Below are 13,992 nucleotides of genomic sequence, written 5' to 3'. Positions count from 1 at the left end.
ATAGCTGGTTATTTCATTCTTTTTGAATGCTATGTGCTTTTCAATTTCTTTCATTGTTTTGAGATAATTAATAAACGATTCAATCCTTGGATTTTGATTTCCTAATTTGCATTTATATATAAAGTATTTTGCTAAGATTATGATGTAATTTATTATCTGTTGAGTTAATTTATTATCTGTGGAGTTGGAGATTTTGTTTGAGAACCAAACGAAACATTTTGGAAGTTTGATATATATTCTATACCTTTGTTATTTAAGAATTGGTTGATACTTGACCAAAAGTCTTGTACGATTTGGCATTCCCAAAAAAGATGGTTCAAAGATTTTATCTCCATGTTACAAAAATCGCATATGCTAGATTCGATTATTTTGCATTTATGCAGAAACTGATTTGTTGCTTTAATCCTTTTAAGATATTTATATTGTAAAACCCTTAATTCTGAGTCTATACAACTAGAAAAAGTCGCACTATATATCATTCTCCAATTTAAATTTTCATAGACACTATTCCATTTAGTTTCAGATTTATTTATTGTCATTGTGTTTTGTTTTCTCTGGTATTGTTTATATAGTAATTTATTTGTTTTTTTAACTTTCTGAATAGTTGCAAATAATGTCTCTGCCTCATCATATTGATTTTCATTTTTTAGCTTTTCCTTCCATTCACTTGGAATATTAGAGACGATCGTATGATAATTAAGAAATTCTGAATTGTTTAGATTAAACCTATTTTGAGCTGTTACAAATGGCAAAAACTGATTTTTCCTAAAGTCGTATATATTTTTAATGTTTTTAACTCCGGCTGTAAACTATTCATTATAGTACATGGTTTTATTTTCATTTTTGGTAAAAGAGTTGTTCCATATGATTTCATTTGACACACTTCCTACATTTGAGTTGAAGTTTATACGTGCCCAACTTATAAGTACGTCTTTTAGAAATGTATTTTTTATTTTTCCTTTTATATCGTTTTCAAAGATGTTTGCTTCAAATAACAAGTTACCGCCAAATTTTTGTATTTCTTTTTTGTATATATCTTTCCAGAAGCTTTTATTTTCAATATTTGTTATGCGCTTTACCCAACTTGCTTTTATTGAGCTTATATATGCTTTTATATCTATCATGTTAAGTCCGCCTTCTACATATTCTTTTTTCTGGTTTATTATCCCACAGAAAAGAGTACATACGTTTTGTTATATTTGTCAGTATATGTTCTGGAGGATTTTCAAGGACCGTCAAAGGGTATATTATTTTAGGTAAAGCGAAGGTCTTTATTACAGTAATTTTTCCAAGTAAAGTTAGTTTGTGTTTTTGCCAGCAGAGATATAACTGTTCTAATTTATTATTCAAATTCAACTCCACTCTATTCTTTTGATTTATAAATACAATTCCTAGCGTTGTGGCTTTGTCAGATGTTTAATTAAATGATTTCATCTTGCAAAATATTTTGTCTGTGTGTTTAGGGACCCGATTCGTAAAATAGTTGACTTTGTTGTATTTAGTTTTAATCCGGAAAATTGACTAAATTCCTCGATTTTGCTTAGCAAACAGTTAAAAGATTTTTCTGACCCATCTAAGATGAATGTTGCATTGTCAGCAAAAAGTGATTCTTTAATCTCATGGTTTGTTAAGATTACACCTTTTATATGGGGCTCATGTTTTACTTTTAGAGAGAGAATTTCTATCGCTATGATAAAGAGATAGGGAGAGAGAGGGCAGCCTTGTGTTACGCCACGACTTATACGGAAATATTCAGACAGATGTCCATTATTTGAAACACAGCCATGCATATCGTTATAAAAAGTAGTCACCCACTGTCTTAAAGAAGTTCCGAAATAAAAGAATTCAAGAGTTTTCATAAGAAAATCGTGATCTAGACTGTCCAATGCTTTTTCAAAATCGGCGAAGAAAAGTAGGCCAGGTTTGTTATTTCTATTTAAAAAATCAATTATATCATAAATTAATCTTATATTTTCTCCAATATATCTCCCTTTAGTGAAACCAGTTTGCGTTTAATCTATTATATCAGACAGTATATTTTTTTATTCTATTTGCTATTGTTTTAGTTGCAATTGTATAGTGAATGTTTAAAAGAGAAATAGGTCTCCAGTTGTTAAGAGATGACAGATCTTTATCTTTCTTTGGTGTCAGATTTATAATTCCTTGTTTTTTGTAGTTAAGTGACCTAAGTTATAAGAATAATTGATAGACTGAATAAAATGTTTCTTTAGTTCTGGCCAAAATATTTTGTAGAATTCTGTAGTAGCAGTTGATATTACATGAATTACATCTCACAAAACAGCTAAAGGTATCTTTTAAAATTTGTCACTAAAGTGTTACTCTCAATATCTGGCAGAAAGCCCGGCCCTACTAAAAATACTATATTCGGATATTTTTTTCGTTGCAGATTCAACGTGTTTATGTTTGTATATAGCAATCTGTTTGAATCGACGGACGAGTTTAAGGCCATTATATGTCATTTTGTTGAACACAACTGTAACAGTATTTGATAACCTTCCCATGATGCTTTGTATGTCGTACGTAATACATCTATATTGCGCATGCGATGCTGAGTCAGTTTAGTGTATGCGAGCGGCTTGAGTAAATCTATTTTCATATATATGATGTTTGTTGTCAATCATATAATGCGGAGATTAACTCTTTAAACATGGTATGCAAGTGAGATTGTTACTGACTTTGTAAATACGTATTAATTTAGAATTCGTTTAGCAAAGAAACAAGTAATGCCTTTAATCATAAATACTTATTTAATTAAGCTATTCTACGGTGCCCCTAAAGTGACATGTTACACACTTTTTTTTCAATTAGGTAATGTGAGACTATTTTTTATTTCGTTATTTCGTTTAAACGAAATGATTATTTCGTTTAAACGAAATCATTTCGTTTAAACGAAATAAAAAATAGTCTCACATTACCTAATTGGAAAAAATGTGTGTAACATGTCACTTTAGGGGCACCGTACTATTCAGTTCAGTATTATCTTCTTTTCCGTAAAAGAGAAAAGATGTAACAGTATTTGATAACCTTCCCATGATGCTTTGTACGTCGTACGTAATACATCTATATTGCGCATGCGATGTTGAGTCAGTTTAGTGTATGCGAGCGGTAAATCTATTTTCATATATACGATGTTTGTTGTTAATCATATAATGCGGATATTAACTCTTTAAACAACAACCCAAATGATTAAAATAAATGTAGTACCATAACGACCAAAACCGCAAAAAAAGTAAACAGAAATATGCAGAGAACAAAGCAGAAAAAAATACTGTTGATTCAGAAAATATTAAAATACTACATGTTTCAAAAAGGAACCCACTTACAAAAGTGACCCATTTCCAAAAGAAACCCCCTTCGTAAAGGTTGTAAAGACATATCTGATTGGGGAAATTGTGAGATCTGGAGGATGAAACAGAAAAAGTGGAAAACCAAAGGTCGCCCAATATAAATGACAATGATGCAGGCTCGGTTTGATTGAGCCTGTTCATGGACGGCAGTAGAAATGCATGCTACCGTCCGCGCCCTCTAGCTACGGGTTGAGCAGACCTCAACATTTACACATGCTACCAGTACCAAAATATGATTTAGAGACACCAACAGATGTATTCATACGGCGTTGTACGTGGAACCTTCAATGATATACATAGTGCAGTTCCATGGAACGATGAGGTTTTAAAAGAGTACACACTGTTTATACAGTCTTTAAATGAAGAATGTGACAAAGTAGATGAATACATATCCTTTAATTTGTTTGCCAAGTAAAGTTTTCTTTAAATAATGTAGATTTTTCCGTTATTCGACAACTTGGCTAATATGAGGTATAGTGAAGAATGCAAGTTGTTTTGAAGAACCGGATTAAAATACTTTCGGGGAACAAACAATTATACAATTACTTGATAACAGAGACCACATTTCTGACGCTAAATTAAGAGGAAAGAGCAAAGCCAGACTGATGAAGACTTATTGACATTAAGAGAAGCAGCTAATTACTGCATAAATGTGATGAGAGTAAATTACTACCACATTAAAGACTGGGCATTGATACTGAAGTACTGAAATAGGTTCTGTTGTGACAGATTTATTTTCCTAAACATTATTTGACAAGCAATATTTTAAAAACCATGTTTTACTTTACTAAAGCACAAATAGCCATGTTCATTAAAATATATATTAAACAAACATGAAACGTAAACACCTATTCATAAGATAACAAAGATCATAAACATTGTACATTCAACAGTATGAATGCATGCATGATAACATTCTTTCCTTGACAAGAAACATATTATTTTGACCAACAGGGAAGTTAAAAGTAATAACGAACGAAATAACATGTCTATCATATGAATTGTGCAAAATACATTTTAAGCATAACACACGGGCACTGTTTCCTCCTACGTATAAAACAAATTGCTCAATGCATAAGACACCTACGAACGAAGCAAGTGGTAAGCTGATTACCTTTCAGAAACTGTAACGTACAATATATTTAAAGCAATAAAATAACTTTGACCATATCATTTGTAAATAAATATGCCCGTCAGCTTTTTGATATGTTGCACAAGAAATTTAATTTAGGTTTTTAGAAATTTTCAAGTGAAACTAGAAGGTCTATGAAGGTCGAAGGTTCTAGGTCAAATGAGTCTAAGGGTATTGAGGAGAAACCACTTTAAAAATTTAAAGTCCCTGCGACCTTGACATTAGCTATTGTCACCAAAGATCAATAGGGATCAAGGCTTATTTCTCTATGAAGATTAAAGGCAACCAGATATTTTCATGTTTGTTCTCCTTATGAGGGAAACCTTTTTCACACTTACCATCATCATATCCTATGTTATATCATTATAAAAATTTCACGGGTATACATGTGGCTGGACCTGTATTTGGCAATGGCTTGTCTTCAGACAGTTTCTCGGAGTGACAATTGGCATCAGTGTTCAAACTGGTACTTTTTATTTTCATGTATGTAACTAGAGAACCCGCTGTGAAGTCTAATGCCATCTGCAAGCAGAAAAAGGCATTCCATTTTTCAAGTAGTGTTTGAGACAAGGTTTGAAACACAGGTTTGGGAAGAAACACTGTTAGGATTCACTTCTGAGGCAGCAGTTTTAGGTTATATAGTCATTTGGTTTTAAACAGATTAAAGGTTTGGACCTAGGTTAATTGTGGAAAGGTTAGTATCTCATGCTTGCGGCATATACACATATTTGCCGGGGTCTCAGATCCATTTACTCCTCCTAGGTAGAGTTGTTTGTGATAAGTTGTTGAAAGAGAATTTAGTTGGAAATATAGCTGGTATAAGGTAGTTGTTTTATACGGACCACACATTGAGTTGATTATCTGCTTGATTGTTTAGTTAATTCATGTTTTAAATAATCATTAATAAATCATTGGTCAATCTAATAAGAAGCAAGGTAGCTTGAGAAAATTACAAGTTTCATACCAATCATCAAGGCAGATAGCTTAAGAAAAAATATATATATACAGTATAATAATAAATGACGCTCGGTACAGTTGACAGTTAGAAAAATAAACTTAAGACTATATAGATGGACTTAATTTTCAGCCTTAAAACGCACATGCAGAAGTGTTATATATTTTTCAAAATTTTATGTTCTAACAAATGTTTTCTTACCTTTGTTTTATAAGATACAGGATATATTCGGCGAAAGTTTTATTTCATTCCTTCGAAATGTATTACGGAAAATCTGAGTACAGAGCAGACTTGGTCAGAGTACTATTACAAGTTATGCATAACAACAAGTTAAACATGATAACAGGTTTTATTACTTAATCTCTATTTAAAGTCCTTACTATTGATCTAAAACAGTCAAATGATTACTGATAAAAAGTCGTGCTGACTTGTAGACCGAGCGAAATTTACACGCAACAGTGTGAAGTCGTACACAATATAAGCCAACATAACTCGAAAAAATGACTAAACGATGCATATGTTTTGATATTATTTTTTCTCTTCTCAAGTTGTTGAAGTTAATAATAAAACAATTATTTCCTTAATGGCTCGGTTAGTATGAATCTTGTTGGTCATTTCGCCCTCGGTCGATATAACTTTCTTTTGATGTCGATAAATCGCCATATCGACCTCACTAAAAGGTAATAATTATAAAATATATAATAACAAGTTACTGATCTATATGATAACAAGTTATAGATCTATATAATACAAGTTATATATAGCACTGACACTGAATTTCAGATACTTCATGGCATTGTTTTAAAATTGTTTTATATGCGATAACAGCAGGTGATAGTTTTTAAATTTTTGCAAAAGTTTTTACATTTCAACATTTATATTTTCAATGTTTGTTAAATTAAATGTACTTGCTGGTACAGGCTCTATGGGTAGGGTAGTGTGTAGTATTTCTCTTTTTTTAATAATAAGTGATGACACCATTAACCAGGGGGTATGAACCTCTATATGCAGCCCGTCTGGGCTTACCATGTAAGGCTTTGAGCGACCTGTGGAGTTTCCACTTTTTCTATTTTAAGCACTGGTATTCGGCAATAGGGGTTAAATGGTCTCAGGGGGCAGGGTGCGGTCGTGACTGTTTGTTTAAAAATAAGTTATTATTATTATTATTATTATTGTTGTTATTATTTTGTACAACCATTGAATATGTCATTGTATAGAAATAGGCGTTTGATCAAATTATTCAGTTTCAGTATAGCAACAATTTACATTATATCAAGTTATACATAATGATAAGTTCTGCATAATTGCTTTTAACAAGTTATGTACAATAACAAGTTATGTACAATAACAAGTTATATATAATAACAAGTTTTACATAATATAAGTTATGCATGATGATAAGCTAAATATAAATAGATCAGGTAGAACAACAACTTAACTCGAATAGCGATGTTACACAACTTCGGAAAAACTATACATACTAATTAACAGAAGGCATTAGTGCATGCCACATGTCTGTAGGTTTTGTATAAACAAAATTTTACAGTGACGTATACGTTTCAGGATGTTGAAACATCCAATTAACCGGCTTCATCTTAATACCATGAATACGGTAAGTAATAAAGATTCATTATGTTCTTGTCTGCCATTTCACGGGGAGGAGTGTTTCTGTAGTATTAACGTTAATGTACTAAAAATGTGACGAAGCACGTAGATTCATACATTAATTATAAGGTAAGCAAGTTGTCCTTAATGTTTCTCTGCAGAGAATAAATGCGCGTGAAGTTATGTTTTATCAACAGACAAACGTTTCATGATCCGCCGGCAAGAAACGCCATTTGACGTCATCGTCTGAAAAAAAGGACAATAATTTGATAATTCAAGCAGGCGCTAAAAACTGTAAAACTCTTAATATTAAAACTAAGTCTGCATAAATTTCATACCTTCCTGCATCAAATCCATCATTTGGTAAAAGCTCAAAGCAACAACTAAATAATATTCTGTATAGTTACATTCAAATCTGTATCCTAAGTAAAGGTCAGATCGGAAACCTAGATTGGCCATCTGCCGATAGATCGAAGCTATTCAAAGTTTTAACGATACATTAAGATGTTGAGCAACAAATTGCGTACCTGAATTAGTTTGTCACCGTTTCGTTTTCTTTCTATCTGCTGTTGTCTTCCACAGCCAACACGCCGGACTGTAATAACCAGGGCACCATTAGTCCAAGACGCTCTCGCCTAAAAAATAGAATAGTGGTGAAGTTTCTATATGATTTAATGAATACAGTGTAGTTTTATAATTGTTTCTACTATGTAGGACTGTTTCAATAATTTCAAACATGGTTATGAATAAATGAAATCTCAAGACTAATTTCATATTCTATCCTAGATCAACAGACATATCCTAGTGCCTTAATAGTAGCAATCATGATACCCTCTTTCAGATCATATCAGCTTGACCTAAGAAAATCTGTGCAAGTTTTATAGCTTTTGAAAGTATGTGTATTACCTTGTCACCTCGGCGCTCTGGCTTCTTCAAAGTCAATAAGTACAAACATTTACAGTTCTATGACGATTATTAGCTTTGTTACGTTTGTGACATGATTTTACTGTTTTATATTTATATGTTTTTCTTTGTACTATACTGAGGAATCAGTGATAATAGTGGTTGAGTTTTATACTCGTGACACACAAACTGCATTTTAGTGAAACAGTATATTTAAGATATAACAAAAAAATGCCCCAAAGGTGTCATAGGTTTGCATATCATTGAAACAACTGCGGCGTATCACAGGAGCATATTGTATTCGTGTGGCTACTGTAAGATATGTGGGGGATTATCCGGTGGGGATTTTATTTTGAGAGGGGGTGGGGGTTGTTGTTGTTGTTTGTTTCGTTTTGTTTTGCTTTGTCATGTAAAATAGGAACATGCTGGGGTTTCGGTTTCCAGCCGACGACCACTAGCCCTTCCCATTAAAGGCGTTACCCGGTCATGATCATTGTTTATGCTTTCATGTGTCCGTCTGTTACAACTATGTTCTAACTGGTATATTTATGTAAGAATTAAATGTTATTTCTGTGAGTTTATACACATTTGGACTTCTTCATTCGGACCAAAATGCGGTCGAGTTTTGGTCTTACTAAAATGCATCGAAAAGGTCCAGACGATTTGTCAAGGAACTTGGGATTAAAAGGTTGTTTTGTATAAACATGTACTGATCAGTGTTATTAATACAGTTTTTGTCTTATTATATGACTATTTCTTTTTAACACATCTACATGTGTTTAGCATCGGCTAAGCACACTTGTGCAGTGATATTCGCTTTTTGCTGTTGGAGTCATTGGTTATTCATTGTCTGTCTCAATTCCTCACCTAACCATACTGTATAGAACGTGTATGCTAAGAAATTACTTGTAAGCTAGCTTCCGTCTTGGTCATATAAGACACGCATTTGCTTAATATGAAAAGCCACGTTTCACCTTGTGTACATATAACGATATTTTGTGCGTGGGATGAACTTTTATTCTTTATTTGTTTGATAGTCAAACTGCAGTTGAATTGCCGGGATAAAACACACAAAAAAACAAGGTAATTAGACGATACAAATACGACAAATTTAGATCCACGGACGCGCAAAGATATTCCATCTTGGCCCGCGCGTTTTCGCCCTGTCAAGACGCCAGCCAACAATCTAATGATACATGTACTGAAAACATAATTATTTGGTTTTAAACTCCATAGAACGATTCCTATGTTTTAGAAGTTGAACCTTTCTTGGTCATTTGAACAAAAATTCTGCGTAGAAATGATGTTTTCTCTGAGGATGCATTTCGAAGAAAAATATAAGGACAGAGGGTAGTCACAATAGTTGGCGGCAACCATTGCGTGTTCAGGTAATTTAGTACGTTCTTTGTATGTTCAACCACTGCTAATTTTATTTTAGCATCAGATAACCCGTTATACCGTTTTAGGTTTTGTATGTATGTTTATATATGTAATGCATTTTTGGCAGTGCAGTCTCAGAACGCGTTTTGTCAAACGTCACGACTTTCGTAGTGACTACCACAAGTCGACCGAATCTTAATACTCAGTTCGGTCGACTTTGGTATTCAAAACTACAAGAGCGCTCTCAACTTTCGATGCTGTATAAAGTGAAAAGTGTATATAGGTTAGAAAGTTATGGCTCTTACGTCGTATGATGTGGGTGTTGATGTGGAAAAACTAAAGTTTGAAGTCAAATCCATTTAACAGTAACAGAGATAGAATGAAAGTGCATCTAAACTTTAAATTAACTTGAGTATTGGTGTCAGAGTTATGGCCCTTGTTTCATGTGATGTTGGTGATGATGCCGAACAACTATTTTAAGTTTGAATCAAGTCAATTCTTTGATGTGAAAGTGCATCAAAATTTTAACCTGAAATAATTCTAAGTAAAAGAGGGTATAATTCATAAATTGCAACGTACAGTAGTAGCTCTATACTGAAATAGAACACTGAATTTTAACACATAAAATATGTTGTTCATCTAACAGTGTTCTGCATATATGTATTGTATAACCAGAATGATTTTCATTTAGTTCATGTGAAGAAATTAAGGTGTCCATTGTCCATTGTGAAGATGCTTTAAATATACATCTTCAGGCAGGAATGTCGAATTTAAAAAGCAAATGACCTTCTTAGATTTGATTGTTTCTAGACTACATAAAACATTTACCTTGCTAGGTTTTCCAGCGTTGATTATAAATTCTTCTCCTAATTTGAAATCCATCTTGATGTGCCTCTTGCCGTATTTCATCTCAAGATGTATGACGTCATCGGTAACGTCAATTGTTTGTGTTGCGGTGTCGTCTGCGAATGACTTGCGTTCACAAGCTCCAACTCCTGTCTAAAGAAAGGACACTTCAACATTTTCATATAACTTAACGACAATAAACCGTCTTTCCCCACCATATCGATAAGAAAGCCACTTTTTAATATGATCGTAGAGGCCTGTAAAATCATTTAGTGTGTGTTAAATTAATGATTCTGTCATTTAGAAGTTCAGAAAAAAAATTGGACCAATACGTATAGGTAAGAGGATTCATATAAACCGCGAAGCCTACAACAAAATTTGTAAAACTAAACGAACATGGATATATTTTTCAATAACTACTTTTAAAGGTGGATAATCAGATTTCGGCCATGTAACGGATTTGTTCGAAACTTTAGCATCTGATCATTTACACTCATTTATATTCACTTAACACTTAATACAAATTAGATTTTCACTGGAGGTATTTTTAAAATTTCATTTTCCTATCCTGGTTGCCCAACCAAGATAAAGTTATTTTATCATAAGTATAAATTTGATAAACACACTTTGCCTAAGGAAATGTATAAATATTAGACATATTGTAATATATTTGTAAAATATTTGCATTAAAAATTATGTATTTAGATTGAATTCATTAGAAACGCAAGTTTGAAAAATTATTATTACCTCCCTTTGCCTATCTTGGTTGCGCAACCAAGATAGATTGGAAATAAATGAATTCAGAAGCTACACACAGCTTTAAAACATGCATTTTGGTTCAGATTGTTCAATAGTTGATATGTCTATCAAATGCAAATGTAAAACTAGACATTGTATCGAAATAAAAAGAAATACCCAGCTTTTTATATACTTTCATATTAAAGAGGAGTAATTACAAAATTTTATAAAAATAATAAAATATACATTTCAAATAGGAATCTAACTCTATGTAATCGGTCTTTTTGTTCCTTAAATAATTCTCTACCAGAATATACAAAAAGTAAAAAATGTCATTAAATGTTGATTAAATGTGATTGACCACCTTTAAAAACTGCGCACTAAACTGTGTTTGATACTTTTTATATTCAAACCGTTTGTGAAACTGCATCTGGAAGCATGTCTGATGATCACCTGTAACGTTCTTTATTTGGTTTGCGTTATATAATTTGATTTTCGTTACAGACTGTCTTGAGCAAACGTTGAAATTGTTTAAGCAACATTGAAGTATTTTCAGAATCTCTTTACCTGGCAGTGTTGGTGTAGTCTATTATTACAAAAAGCCATCATTTTAACCTGTATACATATAATCATTGTAATGTTGAAACATTTCACATTTGGAAAACTCCATCCAACTTTGGAATTTGTAAAACATTTCTATTTTCTTTCTGATTTTGAATTTCTTGTTAATTTAATTTAAATGCATTACCCAACAGTCAGTATAAGTATCTACTTACCCAACTCTGTCAGGTACTCTATAACATTTTCACTTCTCTCTAGTACCCAGGTACCACCTAGCTCCCTAGCTACTTCCTCTGCCATATCGAGATTCAAACTCCCTATAAACCTTTCAACACATCTATCCTATATTTTAACATTTATATCACGAAAATACCGTACTACGATAATACGGTCACATCTCCCAATAGTTTATGATAAAACACGTACCCGTGTTCTATATTTTAACCAATGCAGATAAGCGGAACAGTTATGGTGTCACTTAACTGCAATAAATGACGCTGCACGTTTCTCATCATGACTGATAAAATGTAAGGAATATCATCTGGCGGACATGTTACGAGTGCGTATGCACTGACGAAACGCCGCTATTACGGTGAACTTATCATGTTCCTGTACTTATGTTTTAACTTTGAAAACAAGAAGTTTTTATTCCACTAGTTTCGAAAGGTCACTGTTCTGAATAATATCATTTCGCTATTCATGTAATCCTATAAAATCACCAAATTTTCTTAAGAGCCTAACGAAATATAAGAAACTCGTGAAAAAACGTGTCCTTAATAAGACTATTAATTGTTTTCGTAATATATATATATAATGAGATAGGAAAGAACTTTGTATATATATTAAAAGTAGCGGTAATGTTGTACGTAACTATGTAGGGATAACGCATGTACTGCCGAATCTCGAGGGCATGGATTATCAAAAAAACGGGTGTTTTTAACGCTTTTTAAGAAATAATATTTTGTGTTAACGCTATTTAAGAAATAATGTATAGAAAAACAAGAGGGCCATAAAAGGCCATGTATCGCTCACCTGACCTATTGGCCTTAAGATCATCAAGATTAACATTCATTAAGATATGGTCATAAATGTGGCCTCTAAAGTGATAACTAGCTATTCTTTTGACTCCATGACCTAGTTTTTGACCCGACATGACCCAGATTTGAAATTGACCTAAAGATCATCAAGTTTAACATTCTGACTAAGTTTGACGAAGATGCAGTCATAATTGTGGCCCCTAGAGTGTTAACAAGATTTTCCTTTGATTTGACATAGTGACCTAGTTTTTGACCCCACCTGACCCAGATTTCACCTGACCTATTGACCTAAAGATCATCAAGATTAACATTCATTAAGATATGGTCAAAAATGTGGCCTCTAAAGTGTTAACTAGCTATTCTTTTGACCCCATCACCTAGTTTTTGGACCGACATGACCCAGATTTGAACTTGACCTAAAGGTCATCAAGTTTAACATTCTGACTAAGTTTCATGAAGATACAGTCATAAATGTGGCCTCTAAGAGTGTTAACAAGCTTTTCCTTTGATTTGACCTAGTGACCTAGTTTTTTAACCCACCTGACCCAGATTTAAACTTGACCTAAAGATCATTAACATTAACATTCTGACCAAGTTCCATTAAGATATGGTCATAAATGTGGCCTCTAAAGTGTTAACTACTTTTTCCTTTGATTTGACCTGGTGTTGAAAAACGTAGATTCGGGTGAGGGTTATACACCATTGATAAAATACACTTTAATTCCAATTTTCAATGTTAGTTTATTATGAGATTTTGTCTAGTGATGGAAATAAGTCATCAAAGGTATAATTTCTCTCATTCCTCTGGTCTAAAGTCACTTATAATTATAACTGTAAATATTTCATTTCTTGTTTCTATGATCTGTCATTTTCAAAGTCCGAGCCAAAAGTAAAGAATTCCCCTCCCAAGTTCTGACCTAGGCTTATATACAAAAGCAGGTACCCTCCCATATTTGGAGTGTATCATAGTGATGAAAGACAAAGATTACCCCTAATATTTATGAGGATAACCGTTGACTGATGGTACCATCCCAAATATGGAGCAACCTCTAACTCTAACAGATCAGACATGTTTACGATGGTACATGATGACAACATACCCTGATAAAATGATAACACATCCAGTCCCAAGCAATTTATGAGGGTAACTGGTGAATGACATCTCTAGTAGCAGAGGTCAAAGTTTCACATCAGTAGAATCAATTAATAAATCAACTTTAATAAGACTAGCTGCTAAATTTACAACACTCCCCCACCCTTAGCTTCTTAATTGTCCCCAATTAAGTTTTAACATTAAAATATAAGTGACTACTGAGCCAGACTCTTGCTCTCAAATACTATGAAGAAGGTACATAAGAATATGAATACCTAAACTATATTATCACTGAAATTGTTCCTCAATATAAATGATTAAGTGTCATGAATAGTAGCAAACATGCTATACTTTGTGTTTTAATAAAACTCATG

The 13,992-nt window shown here is 32.9% G+C and overlaps 2 protein-coding genes across 3 annotated transcripts in view; both read right to left on the bottom strand.

Moving 5' to 3' along the window:
• Positions 1-4,175: 4,175 nt before the first annotated feature.
• LOC128555197 (uncharacterized) overlaps positions 4,176-13,992 on the bottom strand; it is a 43,729-nt gene continuing 33,912 nt past the window's right edge. The window contains exons 9-11 of one of the 2 annotated variants that reach the window (XR_008369864.1): positions 10,172-10,342; positions 7,588-7,695; positions 4,176-7,306 (exon numbers count right to left, since the gene is read on the bottom strand). The gene's annotated coding sequence lies outside the window, so the exon portion shown is untranslated. The remainder of the gene's footprint in view (positions 7,307-7,587; positions 7,696-10,171; positions 10,343-13,992) is intronic. The other variant, XR_008369865.1, reaches the window with a different exon arrangement.
• On the bottom strand, positions 4,864-11,788 carry LOC128549507 (fatty acid-binding protein 12-like). Its single transcript, XM_053526243.1, has 4 exons — positions 11,704-11,788; positions 10,172-10,338; positions 7,588-7,695; positions 4,864-5,022 (listed from the first exon to the last, which is right to left on the bottom strand). The coding sequence occupies exons 1-4, from the start codon at positions 11,786-11,788 to the stop codon at positions 4,864-4,866; spliced, it is 519 nt and encodes a 172-aa protein (XP_053382218.1).

This window comes from Mercenaria mercenaria, chromosome 2 (assembly GCF_021730395.1).
Source record: "Mercenaria mercenaria strain notata chromosome 2, MADL_Memer_1, whole genome shotgun sequence".
Taxonomy (NCBI): domain Eukaryota; kingdom Metazoa; phylum Mollusca; class Bivalvia; order Venerida; family Veneridae; genus Mercenaria; species Mercenaria mercenaria.
The sequence above is the reverse complement of the archived record's forward strand: the minus strand, read 5'-3'. Positions and strand labels throughout refer to the sequence as shown.

Bases quoted from the DNA above. Each gene is read 5' to 3' on its own strand.
- LOC128549507 (XM_053526243.1), bottom strand. From the start codon at position 11,788: ATGGCAGAGGAAGTAGCTAGGGAGCTAGGTGGTACCTGGGTACTAGAG. The intron at 10,339-11,703 runs GTAAGTAGATAC...TTCTTTAGACAG, and splicing joins AGAGTACCTGACAGAGTTGG to GAGTTGGAGCTTGTGAACGC. The intron at 5,023-7,587 runs GTACGCAATTTG...TTCTGCTTGCAG, and splicing joins ACGGTGACAAACTAATTCAG to ATGGCATTAGACTTCACAGC.